We start from the raw sequence: 21,028 nt of genomic DNA on the forward strand, positions 1-21,028 counted from the left end.
ACCTAATGAAAGAGAACAATTTTTCTGAAGAATATCAGATTGCTTGTTACAATCCTATTAGTGTAGATTCTCTCTATATTCATTTAGACTCTCACGCATAAGTGTTGTCAGATGCTAAGGATGAGTGCACTCACCTAATACACGAATATCACCTTCAATTTACTTCCTATTGGATGTGCTCTTATTTTTTTTCTCATTTCAGAGTTGAGTCGTTCATTTTGAGACACTGGGAAGCTGTGTTTTACTGTCAACGTTGCCAAATTTTACACATCACCTCACTCAGACTGCTGGGGACCTTGATCCATTTGTTGAACGTGCTGGTGAAAGTCTTTCTTGACTTGTAGGGAATCCCACACTGACTTTAAAATCATTTTCCTTATAATCAAAATATGTGGTTGAGAAGAGATAAGATGCAAAATATATCCTACAGGTCGTTTCAGAATCAAATAACTGAATGGATATGTAAAGTAAATAAATAATAACTTCAAGAGAAAATACTTTTAACCTTTCTTTGAATTACACCCTCTATCACATTGGTATAATAACTGCTCAATGCTTTCCTTTGTTATTTATATCCATACTATAGTTATATTGAGTAGCAGAGAGAAGTAATAGTTTGAGAAATTTCACAAGTGATATATTTTCTTTTTTGCAATTTTTTAAATTTTTTATTTTTTTGAGTTGGAGTCTCACTCTGTTGCCCAGACTGGAGTGCAGTGGCCGCTCCCGGCCACCGCAGCCTCGACCTGCTGGGCTCCAGCGATCCTTCCTCCTCAGCCTTCAGAGTAGCCGGAATTACAGGCATGCATTACCACGCCCGGCTGATTTTTTGATTTATTGTAGAGATGAGGTCTCGCTGCCCAGGCGGGCCTCGAACCCGTGGGCTCAGGCAATCCACTCATCTCAGCCTCCCAAAGGCACGGGATTACAGGCTGTGCCACCAAGCCCGGCTGTGATATATTTTCAATGACCTTCTTTTTCTTTTTCTTTTCCTCCATAATCAATTTTAACTGAGATGATGACCCCTTGCCTTTCGATGAAAGACATTGTCATGTCTATATTTAAAGCCTTGACCCTTCCTTCCTGGCTTACCTTATTCTCCCACCTGTTCCCAGATGGGCCACCCATGGGGTCTTTACCCCTACCGGGCATCTGCTCCCTGTTCTTCAGTGCCTCTCCCATCTCTGGACTCCAAATCCTTAGTTCAGGTACCTCACAATCACCTGCCCCCTGGGAGGACCTACTGTCATTATGTGTTATATTTTCCTCAAGAAACTCCTACTGACTGGGAAATATGATTGTTGTTAATCCACGTGAATCTTATTTTTGCAATAATCAAAGACCACAAACTGTGCCCTGGACCCTAGTCAGGCTTGCTGCAAACCCGTCATACCCGTGCCATAGAGAAGGAGAAAGAGTGTGACAATCCATCTTCATTGCGTACCACAAATCCATCATCATTGCAAACCTAGCAAAAAATCACGAAAACTCTACATATTGTATTAGTGTTATGTGAATAGTAATATTTCTATTTCTAAAGAACAAAATATTTCCTCTGTCTGCTACTCTATAGATTGAACAATATCACTTAATGAAATTTGAAAGGAAGATACTACACCATGTCTTGGGTTTCCAATGTGTGAGGCATCTGCATTTTTTTTACAACACTCCCCTTCTCCATAAATAAACTAACGTAAACGAAGAAGCCTTCTTACCATAGCCATCACCATTATTATTATTATTATTGTAACTGTTCATATTGTGTCAGATATTATGATAACAACTTTATGTGCATCATCTCATTTAACCTTCAAGTAACCATGAAAAACAAATACATTCTTGCATCCTGCTGTCAAAGGAGCAGGCTTGGACAATGAGTCACTCACGGAAACACTGCAATCAATCATATTTTTAAAATGCTTATGTTTGGGTCAACTAAAACACTCTAAGAATGCAACATCACTTCAAAATACTTAAGAACTGAAGGCTCAGTGAAAAATCAAACTTATATAAATATGTATGCTTGAAACCCAACATATTTATATATATTTGCACATCAAATTTTGCTGTCCAAAAAACTGGATTTAAGATTACACAGAAACAATCTGTTGATCAGAGATATGCCTGATCCACTTCAAACCTCTCTCCCGACAACTTGTTCAGGTGGGTTAATCCAGGAAGATGGAACAAAGGTGCTACAGTGTCTGCACATACATATGATTTTTTTAAAAGTGTACACCAACCTGGAAAAGCTACATAACAATCCATAAGTAATACATGAACATGGTGTTTTATGAGATGAATTCAACAACTAGAGATGAAGGTGAAGAACAGAACGAAAGGTCGCCTCCATCTATAAATCTAGGACACTTCTGTCCCACCATGCCATGCATTTGTAAACAAAAGTGTGCAGATACAAAGAGATGGTTTTGTTGTGTGTTTTTTTAAAAAATAAATGAAGTTATACTGTGTGTATAAAAAAAGGATCACGTAGAAATGAATGAATGAAAAGTGAGTAAATAAAAGCATATCTTCAACTGCCATCTACAGAATTACTGGGTTATCTCTTAAACCTACTTCATTTTGACCTATTCTTAGGATGTTTCTTACTGTAAAAAAAGTTGCAGGAATTATATCTATGAAATATATATGTGTGTGTATATATGTAATTACACGTGTGTGTCTATGGAAATATGCGTTTATGTACAAGTATATGCATACACATATACCATATATGTATATGTATGTATGCCTCATGCATACATATACGTATGTCTCATGCATACATATATGTATGCATATGTTTATACATGCACACATAAGTACCATCTTATGCACAACTCATGTTGAAAAATAATAGAGATGAATTGTAGGCTTTTGGGTTTGAAACAGTTGGAGGAACCTCTTAAAGTTTCTATAGTCCTGTAGTGGACCTGGCCAGGCTTCTATTTGCCTGCAAGGCCCTTAAGACCTCAATTTAGAAAAAAAAATAATTTTAAATTTAACATTGTTAATTCAATCTTGGGGATATAGTGTTACATTATGAAACAGGTCCAGTTTTTAAAACTATGAAAATTATCTTTAAAAAAATTATTTTCATTACACTTGAGTATCTCCAATCATGTGTCTTCTTTCAGAATCACAAGGGTAACATCCTTTATAAAAAATAAATGCTATTGAAGGCATGGTCTTTGTTGAACAATGATAGAAAGTGAGCGGCACTATCCCATTCTCTAAGTTCTCTCGACCCACAACTCAGAGAACCTTGTCTAAGCGGCACACCTTGGGAAACTGTGGGGACCCAGACTATCCGTCCTGTGAGTCTAAACCCAAGGAGCTGCCCTGAATCATGGGAAAAGCCAAGAACAGCCAGGGCAGGAGCAGAAGCACTTCTCACATGTTGAAAACCGCAGGGTAGGGAGTCCCAGCAATGGGAATCTATGAGGAACCAAAGAGAAAGAGCCAGTGACACTAACTTCATGGTCAGAAAGCCTCAAGATGTTAATCAGCAAGCCAAGAGATTCCTCACCTCCTTGTCCCTGTCCCCCGTTTTCCCATCCTTATGCAAGTTGGGGCACAGTTACAAACTTCACATCCTTCGTGGGGGGACCAGCAACTGACCTCACTGGCCTCAGCTGTGAAAGAAAGAGAATTCTCACCTTCAGATGCCTTCAATTTCTGTTCAAATGCTGGATATTTTGGGATTAAAGCGTTCTTGGAACTAAGACTTATTTAAAAGTGGACAGAAAAGTCTTGGCATCTGCTTAAGTTTTCTCCCAGGGTCAGGGAAATATCCCCATGGATAAATTTTAAAGGAAGGCGGGGCATAAGAAGAATAAACGTTGTCACTATACTGTCAATCAGGTTTGTTTAATAGAGTAACAGCAAAGTGAGTAAAAATGGTTACTTAAAACAGTTAGCTTGGTTACTCCAAAATAAATGATAATGCCACTACACATTTGAAAAGCTGTAAGCAATTCTCCTTATAATGTTGACATAACAATAAAACAGACACATTTCTGGTAGCAACAATCACATTGTCAACCTTGCTGCCCTTTCAGATCAAAGATAATTTTCATGTGTTTCCCTGGTTATCTTGTTCAAAGGTTTGAAATTTAATTAATAAAAAAAACAGCAAATACTCAGGAGTGAGTCTTTCCATTTCTAATGTTACATTAAGAACAGTCAACCAGCATTACAAAACAGAAAAGGACTTTTTCCAATAATGAGGCAAAATGGACCACGAGAAAGTAAAAGTATTAAGAAAAATGTATAAAGCATCCTTTCTATCTCACAATGTGTGTTCTTAAGATGATGTTCTGAAACACAGTGGTAAAAATCCGGAAAGAAGCCTATTCAGAGCTATAGAAATAAAACGAGTTGGCAATCCACAGCTCCTTAGGTGATGTCTGCTGGAACAGGGCAGAGAGGTGACCGAGCTTATTTGGAAAGCTGTATGATACTGCCATTTCCAGATCAAACATGCTAACTGTGTAGAAGAGACCCTGGAAGCCATCACAATTCCTAAAAAGAATGAGCACAGCCCGGCTTTGGTCTGAGTGGAATTAATGAAACACCTGAGGAGAGATTACAGCTTCTTGGGGAGAATGTCTGCATCTATGGGAAAAGACTGGACCACACATCTTTGGATTCAATAGAGGAAAACTGGCCAGTTGAGAAACTAGAACAGAAGGCTCATGTCTCTATGTCCATCAGGATCCAACTTTCTTCATGGGATATCACAAGAACCTATAGACGAGATCTCCATATGGTTTAAACAAAGACTTCGTTTATACCTACAATGGTTATCGGGTGTTAGTTGACAATTCACAGAGGTACTGAGGCCAAATAGTACTAGAAAAGTCAGATCAAACTGAACCAACTTTGTTTTTCTTTAGAAAATACTCGATGACCTTTAAAATCACACTTTAATTGTTGAGTATTATCAATTTAATGGGGGCTGATGGCAAGTTATGAATAAGCTACAAGGATTTTCTGTATATCGAGTGGTCAGAGAGGTTCAGCTCTATAATCTCAAAAATACTAAGAAAAAAAAAGACGACAGTCACTCAGAATGGAAGTCTCAGAGCCTATATACCTTCTTGCATTAGTTGGGCCTTCAGTCTTTCAAGGTCATGGACTCTAAATTAATACTCACATTTATTAGGTGGAGATGCTTACACATAGTCCTGGGTTTTCTTTCATGAAGAAGAAACTCCCTTAGCTGTCACTCTCTCGGTCTTTAGAAGAGTGACATATTTCACTGGAGTCTGGGAGGGGACTCAGACAAGGAGTGTTCAGGGCGTCTTCTTGGGCTATCAGAGAGCATACAGCCTGTAATCCCGTGCCTTGGGAGGCTGAGGTGAGTGAATTGCATGAGCCCGCAGGTTCGAGACCCACCTGGGCAACATGGCAAGACCTCATCTCTACAATAAGTCAAAAATTAGCCGGGCGTGGTAGCACGTGCCTGTAGTTCCAGCTACTTGGAAGGCTGAGGCGGAAGGGTTGCCAGAGCGCAGCAGGTCGAGGCTGCGGTGGCTGGGAGGGGCCTCTGCACTCCAGTGTGGGCGACAGAGTGAGACTCCAACTCAAAAAAAGAAAAAAGAAAAAAGAAAGAAAGCATACAATAGCCTCTGCTCCTTTAAGCTAAGAGAGGGTATTGCCCATGTTGAAGCTTACTGGGAGCTGGCGGGCAAGTCAGAATACGTCTGGGTTGCAGTGGTCAGAAGCAACATGCTCACTGTGTCAGCTACGTCCTCTGGTATCTGCTGCTACTCATCAGATTGCTATTTTGATCCTCATAGGTTTTACTCTGCTTTATTTCTCAATCAATTAAGAATCAGAGATGGTCATGGGTGCTCCTAGGTAATGCCCTCCAGATGACCACGATAGCAATGGCAAGCTTGAGCCCATAACTGTCTGAGGTGGCAGGAATGTAGTAGCAGTGAACACCGTACAGAACATGGGAAAGTGACAGAGGAACCCTGTAAGAGGCTGACAATCTGCCACCGTGCAGAAGACCACAACGAGGTGGACGGAGCGAAACCGTGCCGTGTTACAGATTATTAATTTTATAAAGATGACACTCCCATGCAAAGTCCAATGATACACAATATCATTTATTTTAGAAGTTATACAATTGTAGCTTAGAAAAAATAATGTCCTAGAAAATGGTTATAAAACATCTTTTTAATACGAGTTTTTAAAAAGAAAACAGCACTAAAAGGCGAATTGAGGGAGCAAGGCTGTGGTCACAACTGTGAACTGTGCTACACCATGTTCTTAGAGTTGTTGTTCAACAACGGCATGTGTCAGTTTTAGCTATCTAACAGGATTTCTTCCCAAGGAAATTTATACACACACGTTTTGTGAATAATAAGGTTTTAAGCAAATATAGGACATGACATTATAACTGGTGTTTTGTTGATATTATTAATATGGTTCTAATCACTTGTTACTACCTGTTTGGACCAAATCATTTTCAATTAAGTCTCACAAATAAAGCTTTAGTGTGTTTCAATTGTTAAAGTGCCCCGACCACTAAAGGTGGTCCTTAGTGGTCTCCCAGCATACAGGATCCAAGTCAGACAGCTGCACTGAAGTCAAGATCACAGCAGGCAACAACCCAGTAGATGTCTACATCTACATGTTAAAGACATGCTTTAGACCAGGGAAACACAGCAAATGCTTTTGCTCAACTTAATGAACTAATCATCAACATCACCTGCATTTACTCCCCGGGTTTTCATTTAGAAGCAAACCTTTTTGACTTGAAGTACAGGAAGCAGAATTATTTTAAATGCATTATCTGAATAATATTGTACCTATTGTATTGCAATCCAGGAAATGAACCCTTCACTTCAAGAATAAGCATTTCACCTGCTTCACTTTCGCTTGTTTTCCTTTAATAACTTGCTAGAGTAAGTCTCATTAATATTTATTCTCTCTTGCAAAATTTACAAATAAATATATAGTATGAAAATGTATTTAACTCATCACAATCAATGTGCCCTCCAGTTCTAACCATAGGGATAGTATTAACTTTTTAATAATCTTTTTGATATAATTACAAAGTTTCAAAAAAATGGGGATTACTAAACAATAAAAGTCTATTCTACGGTTCTCCAAATGTGGAAACTTTTTTGTGACTTAGAAAATACCTCAGTAAATATGTAAAACTTTAAGTTTCCTGTGTTAGAATGAATTAGAAATACTGCAAATATAACCTTTCTTTGCATTATGTGGGGATTTAAATTCAGGTTTGGGTGACCCTTGGGAGAAATGAAGAGTAAAAATTGAAGCTATGACTCAAATGGGAATACTGTCTCTTAAAAGGTAAACTTATAATGCAATAATACACTTCTAATTTCCCACTAATCCTCTTCCTCATTCATTTGCTTAGTGAAAGCTTTTTTGTTTGTTTGTTTGTTTGTTTTTTTATAAGGCTATCCTCTAAAATTCACATAGTGACATGGTGGTCATGCTCCCATGGTGAGGGAAATAATGTGTTTTTTGTGGTTTATGTTTGAACTTTTTCTTGTGTGAGTGTAATAAAAATATGTAGACCATATCTACATGTTTTCATTATATAAACGTAAGGTTTATATAAACGTAAGGTTCTGTAAAATTTAAACTTCAGATAAAAATATTCTAAATATTTCTACGTACATCTGGACTTATACATTAGTTTTCTCAATGTCAACTTCAGCAGAACTGCCAATAATTTTATGTGTGGTTAATCTGGTGGACTTAGCATATTAGTATCATTCTTTGAATAATCTTTATACTTAAAGAAAAAACATAAATTAATTGATAATAATAAGAGTAAAATAAATAGTCTCTTTTGTGCTAAATACTAAGGTAGTTCTGCTAAAATATACATTACACCATAGCCACCCTCAAAACACAGACTATATATTGAATATGCTAATCAATATTCAATGAGATTTTATGTGTACATTCTAATAAGAATTTTAGTATTTCCATGTCTTTGAAATCTTTTGAGATGTCCATATTTATTTAAGAACCTTTCCATTAATACATATTCGTTCTAATGTTTTCCAAGAAACCTCTAAAGCCTTCAATTTTCAGGAATTTGATGAAGTCTATATGGACAACAAAGAAATTCTCAGAAGGTTTTATTCAAAGACAAGCATACGTGTGAAGACTTGTAGATACAATTCCGCTTTCAATTGTCTGTTCAAGGTCATTACTAGTGACAAGAATAATAAGAAAGTTTTCCACTGATCATATGTCATGGAGATAAATAATTTTTAGATGATCAAATATCCCTGAAAAGCTGTTGTTTAAGATGATTAGGGGTGTGAGCCCAAATGATTACCATAGAGACCCTTTGTCAAATAATCCATGAAATAAATGAATAAACAAGCGAGCAAATTACTGATGGGGAACACATCATCAAGTTGGTTCTGAGAGAGACGTGAATTACTCAAGAAACTTAAAAGTATTAGATATTTTTAGACTATGTTCTTCCTAGATTTATAAAAGACCCTATGTACCTTCAGTCCAGAGAGAAAACATTTGCATATCTATGCATAAGAGATAATTCTATTAGTTCATCAGTGTGGGACTGTGGGTATCTTGGTGGGGGGCTTGGATCCTTGAAAAATAATGAATAAAATTACCTCACTAAAGTGAAATGCATTATAAAGATGAACTTATGGATCACACGGTAATATGAAACAACTTTAAGAATCAAGGCTTTAAGTTGTTTAGACAGAATATCAATAGAAACTAGCATCCATCAACTCCTACCTTCTGTGTTCGTCTTGGCTATGGAGACAACAATTCATGGTATTCACCAGAAAGCTAAACAAACGACTGTACAGGGACTTGGCCAAGAGATCGCGGTAAAATTCAGCAATCTGTAGAGTATGTCGTCGTATGATCATATCTCCTAAAATAGAAGAAAGAAGAGAAAGTATAAGAACAAGGGTTTCCCTCACTTAGACGCCAATAAAACCATACACATTCCATTTATTCTCCACACATCCATACAGCAAATGACCTTTAAGAACTACACTGATTCCAGCAAAGGCAGAGGTCGATGTCAGTTATTGCATAAAATATTTCCCTGCAATGGATACCATATGCATTGCAATCTTTTTGGCTACAAATGTTGACCATGGCTTTTGACCTTTCTGTAGGCTGTGTTTGCTCCTCTCAGGGAACCAATTCTTCACAGGGTCCCTCTGGAAAAAATTTCTGAGAACAACTCACTGGTTTGGATGCTGAATTATCATAAGGCATATGGAAACCCGGCCATCTAAATTGGCCATATTTAAAATATTTCTAAAAAACGGCATGACCGAATGGACACGATGGCTCAGCCTGTCATCCCAGCACTTTGGGAGGTTAAGGAGTGCCTGAGTCTGGGGGTTCGAGACCAGCCTGGGCAAGTTGGTGCGACCTCGTCTCTACAATAAATCACAAAAACTAGCCAGGTGTGGAGGCACGTGTCTGCAGTTCTAGCTACTTGGAAGGCTGAGGCAGAAGGATCACCCAAGCTCAGTGGGTCAAAGCTGCAGTGGCCATGAAAGTGCTACTTTACTCCAGCCTGTGCGACAAGAATGAGACTCCAACTTAAAAAAACAGAAACAAAAACAAACAAAAAACCAGCATGATTAACCAAAATATGGCTCTAAAGTTTATAAGTAAAATTGGACTTAAAGGTAGAAATGTATATGTCATTCTCAAAGAGATAGTGATTGAACTCCTGACTGATAAGGTTCTGCAAAGAGAATAAACTAGAGAAGGAACCAAGGAAAACAGACCAAGGGTGATGTGCAGAAGAACCTGCAAGGGTAATGTGGAAATGAATCTGTAACATCACTCTTGAGGGAGGGTTGAATGTGAATGGAAATCTAGACTTCATATGCTACAGCCTTGGCCAAACTGTCCGACCATTGCCTCTCCAGCTGAGCAAGGAGCCAAGAACAGGATGAGGATCATGGGAAATGAGACCTGAGGAATCTTCAGTCAATTAGGGGTACGGGTGAAGGAGAACCCTGCTGTTGACAGTGGCAGGCAATGTGGTCCCAGATCTTCAAGGTCAAGGCCAATCAGGATGAATCCACACAAGGTAGCGGTGAAACAGGTGTAACCATGTATGACTGCAGCACTGAGGTCCCCAGAGTCAACGTGACTGAGGAGTTCTGATGGCTTACCAGTAGGGAAAAAAGGCATGAAGATGAATAACGTATTTGCAGAGCTTTGAAAAACTCAGTTTGGCTGGAGGGAAGGCTGCCGGTAGACAAACGACTAAGGAGAAAGCATGGAAAAAATAGGTGTAGCCAGCATAAAGAACGGCCTCCTAAGCCCTTCTGAAGTGGCTGGCTTTCCTCTCAAGGAGGTGGAGTCTCTTTGAGAGACTGTTAGCCACAAATGGAAGTCATATTTGCATTTCAAGGAAGATTGTTTCCGAATCAGTGTGGAAGGTGGGCAAAATGAGAGGACAGATAAAAAACGAACCGAGAGGCTCTTGCCACAATCCAGGGAAGACGTGAACATTTCAGCAGCATCCACAGAAATGAGGGGAAGGTAGTATGAATGAGAGATATTAAGGGGGCTGAATTGGCATGTATCTGGCCTACACATGGTGGAAGAGGAAGAGAAAGGGGGGTCAAGAATGACTCGGGCAACTGAGTGAATTGGGAGATTCAATGAATTCAGGAATATGGAAGGTGAATTCTGAGATCAGAAATGAGACTGGAATCACAAGCCATATCTCTAAATCCTGCAAGTAGGTCCATGGGGACATTAGGCAAGAAGGGTGGTGGTTTGGAGAAAAAAGATCAGATGGATGGTGTGTCCTCATAGTTACGATAAAGAGGAACGTTGTAAGGCCGTGATTTATGGTGAATAATTGAAGTTCATGTGGGAAAACCACTCTCCTTGTTCGCTGAGCAGAGATGCACGGGGCATAGAGATTAGCCATGTCATCTGGGAGTCAGATAGCGTTCGACTCCAATCCAAACATGCCATTTCCCAGTGATCTGACGTTCAAAGTTATTGAACCTCTTTGAAGCGTAGTTTTCTCCTCTGTTAAAATGGAAATAGCTGTGCCCACCTCATAGTGATTTGTGAGAATTCAAAAACTACAAAATGTACAGGGCTTGGCACGATGCCCGTCAGTTCATAAATGCTCGATAAATGACAGTTGTTATTATGACCGATGGGGGAGAAGGAAAGGTTGATTCTTCATTGAAGAGGGCAGTGTAGCACCGCACATGCTAATGGATCTCGTATTTGAATAAATCCTCTTGGATTGATGATTTTTTTTTAAATGACAGATTAGCCAGATACAGTGACCAGATAGGCAAAACGATCTCTCAAGAGCATAACAAGTCTATAGTATGGTGATATCAAGTGACCAAGCAGGTTCAAAACTCTTTTTTTCATTTGACATGCAACTCGTAAAAACAGTTTCATTAAATGGGGACAGTTAAAGTTGTGTTCAGTCTTTATATTTGATTCCAGATTGCACAAAGATGGATGCCATGTGTATAGAAAAATTTACCTTTAAAATACTGAATGTCAGTCGTTAAGGCAGACGCCAGGTCTTCTGTCGATACTTGCAACATTCCAGCCACTACAATTAAAGCAGCATCATAAACATAAAGTTAGTATACACTTTTGATTCTAAGAACACTGTGCTTTATGCTTATAATTTATACGTTTTATGTAGACACATTAGAAAATGCACGTATTAGAAAAAGAAAGTAACCACTACTGTAATTGCCGAATTTAACTAAAGAAACATCTTAGAGCAATCAAAACGGTAATGAGTTCTTGTGGCTTTGTGCATTAAATCACAGCAGGTTTGTTCCCTCCTTGTCCTCACAGATGGGGTGGACTTACTCCCCCTCCCCCAAATTCCTAGTTAAATCACTTTGATATAGGTGAAGATATTTTGTTTATTGACAATCTGTGGTTTTAAGGTATTTTGAAAAAATCGGGGAGCGACCAACAAGGCAACTTCAAAGAGAGAGATTTTTGGCAAGATCTTTGAAGGGAAGTAATTATATTCTGTTTAAAATGTTTAGCTAATAACATGGCCACAAAATGCACTGGGGGCTGGGGGGTGGGGGAGGGTGAAGAATACTTAGAACAATATAAATAAACGCAAGTATGTGTGGGGAGTCAGTGTGGTTCACGGGATGCCGAGAATGAGCACAGAAAAGTACATCTCGTTACGCATTCCCCGGCACAAGAAAGAACAGAGTGGTCAGCGGACCCCCCTCACGAAATTCTACTCTGGAGAAAGGGGCGGGGGGCTGGTGGGTGATGCCAGCTGGATGCTCGGCACTGTGTCTCCATCTACTGGCCGTGCTGCAAAACTGCACATCGATGAAGTTCATGTCAGAAGGTCGCGGTCCACTGACCTTGTTCCAGAAGCTGGAGGTCAGAGACCAAGGCGGCGTCGGCATCGGTCAGGGCAGTGAACCCAATGTCTCCGAGGTGCAGTATCGCGGCCAGAATCACAAACAGGCTCTCCGCCTCCTCCACATTTTATAAAGAGAGAAAAGGAATCGTTGGCTTAGAAGAAGGATTGAAGGCTCACTTAAAAAAAAAAAATCTCAAAGTAGGTTGCAAAAATGATTCGTGGGGCTGCCCCTTTTCAGATCCCAGATATCCGACGGGATCAGAGAATGCCCAATCCCTCCGTCAGTCAAAAACTCATGATTCCATGCCCGTTTCTGCTACATCGATGTTTCTGCTCCTGAATCATAAGAGAGCAAGGAAGGGAAACTCTGGTACAAATTGATGGCTTCTAGATCATTATCATTACAAAGATGAATGATTGTGTAAGGAAGCCAAGAGGTCAGACTTCACTCCTGTCCTGTCTGGGCTGACGCTGGGTGACCGAAGTAGTCTACTTAGACTTTGCTGTTGGCGTGGCTGCTTCATTTAAGAACTTAGATTATGCTCTTCATTTCCTAACTCTTTTACAAGATATATTAATAGCATGATTACAGAATTTTTGCTTCTGCTGGGAAACCAAAGGAGGCCTAACAAAGCAGCTAGGCCTGGGTTTTAAAAAATGCGAATTGTTTTTCAAGGTATTTTAAGGAAAACTCAGAAAAAAACACACACACACATGTACGCTGGCAAGAGCTTTCGTTAAGCAGAAGGTAGCAGGAAGTAAGAGAATGTTTGCTGAAAGAGAATATCTGAGAATCTGGAGTGCTACAATTAAAAAAAAAATAAATTAGACCTTAAATTTGGTTGTGTACAGTCCTTTTTTTGGGAAAGAATTAAAAATCAAGAAAAAACTGTAAGTTAGACTCTGCTTCTCTAGAATGCCAAATGTTTAGCATGATGATATCAATATTAAAATGGGTTGTGCCCATACAGGGCAAATGACACAGCCTTTTATGTTCAGTCTCTTCCATTGTAATTTAGGATGAAAATTCCTTCCATAACTACAATGGAAGCTGTTCTAAGAACAATACTTACTGACTTTATAAATACACAGTTGGAATAATAGAGTTCTTGAGACTTCCATGAGTTTCCTCCAGATCGTCTAGCTTTCAGGAGAAAATATGATTTGACCAACTTTAAAAATGAGAACAGTATGAAGAGTGATCTCCAAGTAATTTCCAGGGGTAATAATATTCTATGAATGTGACATACTCAAAAATGTTTTAAGTAACTCCCAAATCATAAATTAGTATTTTAAATTTAATTCACTTATGCTTATTAAGTAATAGTTTTTTTTCTAGCCTCTAACTACCTGACAACTTTTTTTCTGTTTTCCTTTTTAACAAACCAGGGTGTCTTCATTTAACATTCTGGTGCCTTGAAAAATGGGTACCTCTGGATCTACAGAGAAGAAGAATTTGTACTATCCTGAAGGACCTTACAATTTAATGAGAAAAAAAAAAAAAGAGCTGTGAAAACTAACTATAATACACATGACAGTGTAGTGAATTCTATGACAGAAGTAAAAATAAACTCCTCCCTGCACAGAGAGGAGTCTGCTGTTTGATGTCTGCCTGTAGTTAGCCACAATCCCCTGCTGTCTTGCTGGACCGACTCCAGTGGCAGGTGACAGGGATGTGGGAGCACCTTCGTGAACAGACTTCTCAGAACCACGGCTGCTTACAAGTTTGGACCCAAGGGCCTCAGCAGTACAGAAATGCCTTCCTAGGAGCCATCTAGCTCTCCAAAGTGGACTGGATTGTCAACACCATTCAAGTCACTCCAAAGGGTCAAGATGAAGGAACTGATTCCACGGTTTTTTGTTGACATGCATATATTTCTTTTACCAAAAAGGTTATCGGATTCTCTATTGGCTACGTTAGTCAGCAGCCAGGTTTCATTTGTTCTGCCTTTGAGAATCAGTCTTGGATTGTCAAAGTCCTGTTTCCAAGCAACTAGCATTTTGGTGGAATGGTTTCCTACCCATGTCTCTCTCCTCACTTCCTATAAGGAAGCAGAAATTTCAGGCAGGGGAGGAAGGAAGAAGAATAAAAAAAATCAAAAAGATACAATGGCAACAAGTACAAAAACAGAACAGTGCGACCGGGTTGGAGCCAGTAAAAGACAGAAATACAAAGAATGGATAATCAGAGAAAAAAGGAACACAATGCCCTATGATTGCACCTTCCTCGAATTCCAGTCTCTGGATGCAGTGAGGGTGAGGTTGAAGCAAAGTGCCCCGGATTCATTCACTTAAGGTGAGTCCCACATCCTTACTCTCCCCTGCATGAACCTTCCCACCCACTCACTACCTGTGAGCCATGACCCTGTGAGCAGGGAAGAACAAAGACCCAAATCAATCAACATATTGGTTTCAGAAAAAAAAGAAGCAGAACAAATTGAAATCTGTGGCTAAATTTGGACTTGTGAACGACCGACACCCCAGAGTTACCCGTGTGATCTACTAATCGTTCACGAGGAGTTGGCCATAAGCCCAAACTCCACCATATTGAATTGGTGGACAAGAAGAAAATCCCTACAGTAAATCGAAATGGGTGGGAATTCTGAGGCCTTTCTTGCATGGCTTGGATCACTTATTTCTTATTCCCTACACTGGTGCTGTTTAATTCAGCAACCACTAACCAACGACATATGCCCATTTAAATTTACATGAATTAAAATAAAGAAATATTAAACCATTTCTTCAGTCTTACTAGCCACACTTCAAGAGCCCCGGAGTCATGCACGGCTAGGAGGACTCTTGTATATGACACAGGTCAAGGATATTTCCATGATCACAGACATTTCTGTTGCACAGACAGCAATCATCTAAAACTTTTAAATTGCGCTTTTCGGTTTCATGATGCTTGCAAGTATATGGTCATTCTTTAAGATTAAAAAATTATACTGTTCCAGAAGAGATCTTAATAAAGTGATTGTATTAATTTTCTTTCTTTCTTTCTTTCTCTCTTTCTTTTTTTTGAGTTGGAGTCTCACTCTGTTGCCCAGGCTGAAGTGCAGTGGCACTCTCACTTGATCTGCTGGGCTCAGGCATTCCTTCCGCTTCAGCTTCCCAAGTGGCTGGAACTGCAGGTGCACACTACCACTCTTGGCTAATTCTTTTTGATTTATTGTAGAGACGAGGTGTCAGTCAGTTGCCCAGGCTAGTCTCGAAGCCCTGGGCTCAGGCAATCCTCTCGCTTCAGCCACCCAAAGTGCAGGGATTACAGGATTATATTAATTTTCAAGTGATTCTTAACATTAAGCAGTTATCTTAGGTCTAGTTGTCTTATGGGATGATCAATATAAAGTTATCAACCCATAATATTCCTTTTGGGAAAGGAAGATTCTTGACCACCCTTTTGGACCTGTACCCTCTTCTTTGTCACCCTGCGTGTCCTGCCTCTGTTGCCTTCCTAGTACCTCTCTTCCCGGATGCTGCTTGTTCCTGTCTACCTCTCCACTAGAACGCACACATGTTGTCTCTGAGGGGCAGGGCCTGGAGCTTATTCTCTTGAATCATCAGAGTTTGCAGCAACATCTGGAATATACCAGTTGCGTGTTTTTGAATGAATAACTCTTATAAATTGGTAGAAGGCTGATTCTTCTCAGCAAAATATTTACGGCATGACTCACCAAGTTGCTGAAGCCTACTACATTCAGGGCTTGTTTCAAAACAGCAAATTTCTCCCTGTTCAGAGAATGCTCCACTGTTGATACATCATCTCGTATGGTCTGGTTCAAATACCTGTTAGGATAGAAAGCACGCAGCATTACGGCTTGGCTTGCAGTCAAGCTTCCGTGGTGAAAAGTCCCTTCTGTCGTATTTGGGCTCGGAAATGATGGCGATCACCTGGACATTGTGTACCCATGTGTTTACAAAGCTTTTGGTAGGCGACAGCACATGATGTTTCAGGAAAGGAAAAGAGCAGTTCTGGTTGTACCAGAACATATTTATACTGTTTACATGGCTCTTGCCTTGGCTGCACTCTTCCTTGGGAAGGGAGAAGGTCACAAGGGATTCATGCACTTCATCTAGAAGTGTGACAGGTCCTGTCATATACTTCATAATACATATATTTGCATGAAAGATGCTCCAAGTATAGTGACTTTTTTTCCTCCTTATCTATATCTTTCAATTATGAGGTGGCTGGCTAAGTCAGTGATGTATATCTTTCCTTCAACAATGTGTATTTATAAAACTGCCGGGCAGAGGCAATACTGAGCAGCTGAGAATATAAAGATAAAGGACTCGACAACAACCCAGTGATGCAGCCAGGGGCAGAGACAAGGGAAGAGACAGCACGGTATGGAAGTAGAAAAAGAGATAGACTCAAGGTTATGTAAGTGTGTAGGAAGGGGACCTCACCCAGAAGCAGACCAGAAGAAGATCCCGTGGAAAAGAGCAAATGGAAAGGAGCGTTTTGGTCCTAGGAGTTGACATGTAAGCATTTGCAAAGTGAACACCAGGATTTCAGGCTGCCCATGAAATAATTAGCAACATGTCCAAAAGCACACAGACGTGGTCAAGCATGGTGTCTACGGGAGACATATATAGTCAGAAACATTGGCACCAAATGTTGATGACGTTGGAGAAATAACCAGTTTTGAGTATCTTGCAAAAAAATTTCAATCATGTCTTGGGCATGCCCCGAGGACCTTGGGACAAGGGTGTGGTGCGGCAAGGTCAGTGTGTAAGAAGGAGCATCCTGGTACCCCAGTGCAAGGTTACCTGGAAAGACATGAGGCAACTAAGGGTAGCAGGTGATCCCATGAGAGACCAGCAGTGGGGGAGAAAAGATGGCAGAATGAAGGGTCAAACTGGGCACAAGAGAGGAGAAAATAAAGGGACCAATTATGCTTCCCAAATTTCTGTCTTGAAAAACAAAGTGCATCTTGGACCCTTCAATCTTAGGGCATTCCCAAGAGGAGGAGCACCTTGTTTGAGAGAAAATGTCCTATATTTTATATGCATCATAATGCATTTAAACTATTTGTTAAAGTTCGGGGTGGGGGTGGTTTCCAAGAAATAATAAATCTAAAGACCCGGAATTCAGAAAAGACTAGAAAACATGGTCTGGAAGTCATCAACACGCAGAGGACTGACACCATGTGAATGGATGAACTCATACAATACGACCCGCTGAAACGTTAGAGCTGAAGAGCAAACCAAGTGTCCTGGAAGGGAGTAGGAATGTTAAAAGAAACCAGAGTAATTAAAACAATTTTGCTGAAGATTGACTGATCGTGACAGCAAAGAGACCATAATAATAAGAAAATTATGTCCTTGACAAGCAAGTGTTGATGAGAATCGTGTGGGAGAAGCAGATTGCAGGTGGTGGTGTAGATGAGGGAGCTGAGGGAACGTCTGTGGCTTCCATCTTGGCTGCAAGGGTAGAGGAAGAACAATCTAGTGGCTGGAGGCAGTGAGAAGTAGAGGAGACTTGCATGCGTAGATGCTGAGATAGAGTCACCTGAAAACTAGATAAGAGATGAAAAGAGTAGGAGTCATGGGGGGGGGTGAAGAAGGAAGAGTTGCCGAGATAGGGAGAGGGTACAGAACCAGAGTTCAGTGGAGAGTTGGCCTCCATGTTGGAGACACCGTTGCTTTTTACAGTGTGCCAGGTAGGGTGACAATTATGGTCCCAAAGGCTGGTACTCTCTCATGGGGGACAAGAACCATTGCCTTTTAGTTTTGGGGTTTTTCTAATCATGGGAGAAAGAGGTTGAGGTTTAGATGGCCAGGCTGCAGTTGGCTTGAGGAACATCATAGGATGCTAAGACATGTGCTGTGGAGAAAAGACACAGTTGTTAACCAGGAAGATGTAGTTAGTCAGCTGAAGCTGTGGCGTGCCCAGGTGGGTGTGGGGACCGGCTAGTGGAGTGGCGTCACCTTCTCTAGGTTCTTCTGATGCCTGATGTGGGATGGGCAAGTCTGGGGTTTGGTGCAGTGGCATAAAAGCAAAAGGCCACAGGTGACAGATCAGTAAGAGACTGGTTTATGATGAACAGGCAGTTATTTTGCCTACAAGGTATAAGATTTCAGTGACGAGGAAGTCTTTATTTATTTATTTTAATTTTTATTGTCAAGATGTGGGGTACATTTCAGGTTTAGGTATACAAACACTGATCTTGCAGGTACCCTTGTTGATGAGGTATGCCCCTCCCTCCGCTAGCAGTTTCCCTCAGCTGCCAATCCCACCCTCCCTCCCCTGACAGTCTCTCACTACTGCCAATTGCTTTCTTATAGCATTATAATCGTTCAAGGTCCACTTATGAGTGAGAACATATGGAACTCTGTTCTTTGTTTTTGTGATAAACCACTGAATATGATCAACTCCAAATCTATCCAAGTTGTTACAAAGTCCATATATTTCTCCTTATTTATGGCTGCATAATGTTCCTTCATGTATATGTACCATATTTTTTTTTATCCAGTCCAGTTTCTAAGTCTTAATGATAAGAACTTGGAACTGCTCTTGATTCTTCTGTTTCTCATCGTAGGTGTCCACGCAGCTTCCTGATGTCATCTTTTCTTTCTCACTTACGAGGGCGAGATCCTCCCAAAACAGTATTATTATTTACAGGGCAAATCCCTTATAGTAGGCTTCTCCCACTAGGTCAGTATTCTAGGAACCCACTGGCATCAGTGTACCAGCTAGCATTGTTGTGAGAGGCCACATTCGGCTTCAGTGAATTTTTTTTTTTTTTTGAGATTATTTTAACATGTTTGTCCATTTCATGATGTTTGATTTATCACCTGTCCACACCTCGCTGAACGTTCAGCAGTTTTTGGCCAAAAACAGCGTGACCCTGACGCTCCACCTTCCCTATTCACCTGATCTCATTTTGAGCAACCTTTTTTCCCCCAGATTCAAAAAAGAAATCCTCAAAGGGAAATGTTTGGCCAGTATAGAAGAGGTGAAACAAAAAATGGCAGAAGCACGAAACAACATCAAAATTGATGAGTTCAGAAACTGAAGAGTGGAAAAAGTGTTCCGATAGGTGTATTGCCTCAAATGGAGAGTACTTTGTAGGTGACTGAAGTTTAAGCATGTAAGAATAAATACGCAATTTTTTATAAATAAATTTTGGGTTTTGGGGGTTCCCCTCCTACTTGAACATCGCATGATTAATAGTCCATTGAGAAGGACCATTTATCGACTCACAAAGAACAATTGGATCCTGTTATTGTTACACAGTCATATATGCAAAAGACCACTGCTCTTTAAAAATCTCTTGAAAAGTATTCAATTTGTAAGCTTCCCCCACAGCCACCTCAAGTATTTCTTTAAACTGCCCAATTCTATGTGACTTTATAGCTTAGAGTTTACAGAAGCTGACCAGCTCCACCAGGAAGCGTGAATACAATAGCATTTTTATTTCAGTTAAATTCTGGGTGGAAGAAGCCATGTGAGCTAATCCTGGTGGCCACAGATGGGCATGTTAAGCCTGAATGGATCCAGTGGGAACCAACTGAAAATAGACAATTTTAAAGGGCAGTTTGTCCAATAGCAGGAAAGATGCCTTCAGATTGGTTATATTTTCCTCAGAAGCCAGAAATTTAGAGACATGAAGATGACCAAAGAAAGAGAATGCAATGTCTTTTACACACATTTTAAGCTTCTTCCATTATTTGGTAGCATACAGAAATACAGAAAAACTGCATCTTGAAATGGGAAAGCCAGTAACAGAACCAAAAAAAAGTTTGTTTTTGGAGGTTAAAAGTACTAATTTTCTATTTGACATCATTCAACTATGAAACCCACGCAAGAGCAGAGAAATACTTGAAAAATATGCCTGGTAAAATACTGAAATTAAGAATCTAAAGACATACTTGAGTACTGTTTTACGTTTCCCCTCTAACAAATTTAAATATTCATTTTATTATCTCTAAAATGGAGCAAAAATAAATTAGAAATACAGTTTTTAAAAATTTGACTTTGCTGGTTCATGATGATTTTGAGAGTGTCAAAGGAGATATTGTGTGTGATATGCTTTCTATGACCAGAATGCAATGTATATATAGAACATGAATTTTCCTGGAAAGGCGTATCTTGCATACATGGCGAATTTTCATTAATGTTCTGCCGTTAATGAAGCAGGTAATCAAATAACTCAGCCAAGTAAAATAAAGAAACCTTTTGAGAAATTATGTCAAATACTATTAGCAATGGAAGATATCATAATCCATAAAATTTGCTTTTCTGGTCTCCTCAGACAAAGAAAAGCAATAAATAGAAAAAGGAAAAGATCACAGTTCACACTGGACTGTTTTATCGTGATGTGAATAACCTGAAAATTGACAATCATGTATGCAGTACTGAAGTGGCATCAGATTTTTTAATACTTTAAAAGAGGTAAGAATGATGGTGGATTATGGGTTATGGACTTCCAGGTGGACTAGATTTAACTTCACTGATGTGATCCTTCTAATCTTGACATAATTGTAGAAAACCACCCAAACAAATCTCAGCAAGTGTTTTTTTCTGACTGAGAGTTTCCAACTTTGTTCCTCTATTAATTAATAGTCTCACAACCCCTAGCATTCACATCTCAGAACGGAATATTCCATACCTTATAT

At 39.8% G+C, this 21,028-nt stretch overlaps 1 protein-coding gene across 1 annotated transcript in view; it reads right to left on the reverse strand.

Moving 5' to 3' along the window:
- Positions 1-21,028, reverse strand: part of MYO16 (myosin XVI) — a 348,665-nt gene that overhangs the window by 226,518 nt on the left and 101,119 nt on the right. Inside the window, exons 3-6 of the mRNA XM_021715183.1 lie at positions 16,081-16,192; positions 12,405-12,522; positions 11,540-11,611; positions 8,776-8,917 (exon numbers count right to left, since the gene is read on the reverse strand). Coding sequence (XP_021570858.1) covers positions 8,776-8,917; positions 11,540-11,611; positions 12,405-12,522; positions 16,081-16,192 — 444 coding nt within the window. The remainder of the gene's footprint in view (positions 1-8,775; positions 8,918-11,539; positions 11,612-12,404; positions 12,523-16,080; positions 16,193-21,028) is intronic.

The sequence above is a fragment of the Carlito syrichta genome, unplaced genomic scaffold, assembly GCF_000164805.1.
Source record: "Carlito syrichta isolate Samal-C Ts95f unplaced genomic scaffold, Tarsius_syrichta-2.0.1 Scaffold306795, whole genome shotgun sequence".
Taxonomy (NCBI): domain Eukaryota; kingdom Metazoa; phylum Chordata; class Mammalia; order Primates; family Tarsiidae; genus Carlito; species Carlito syrichta.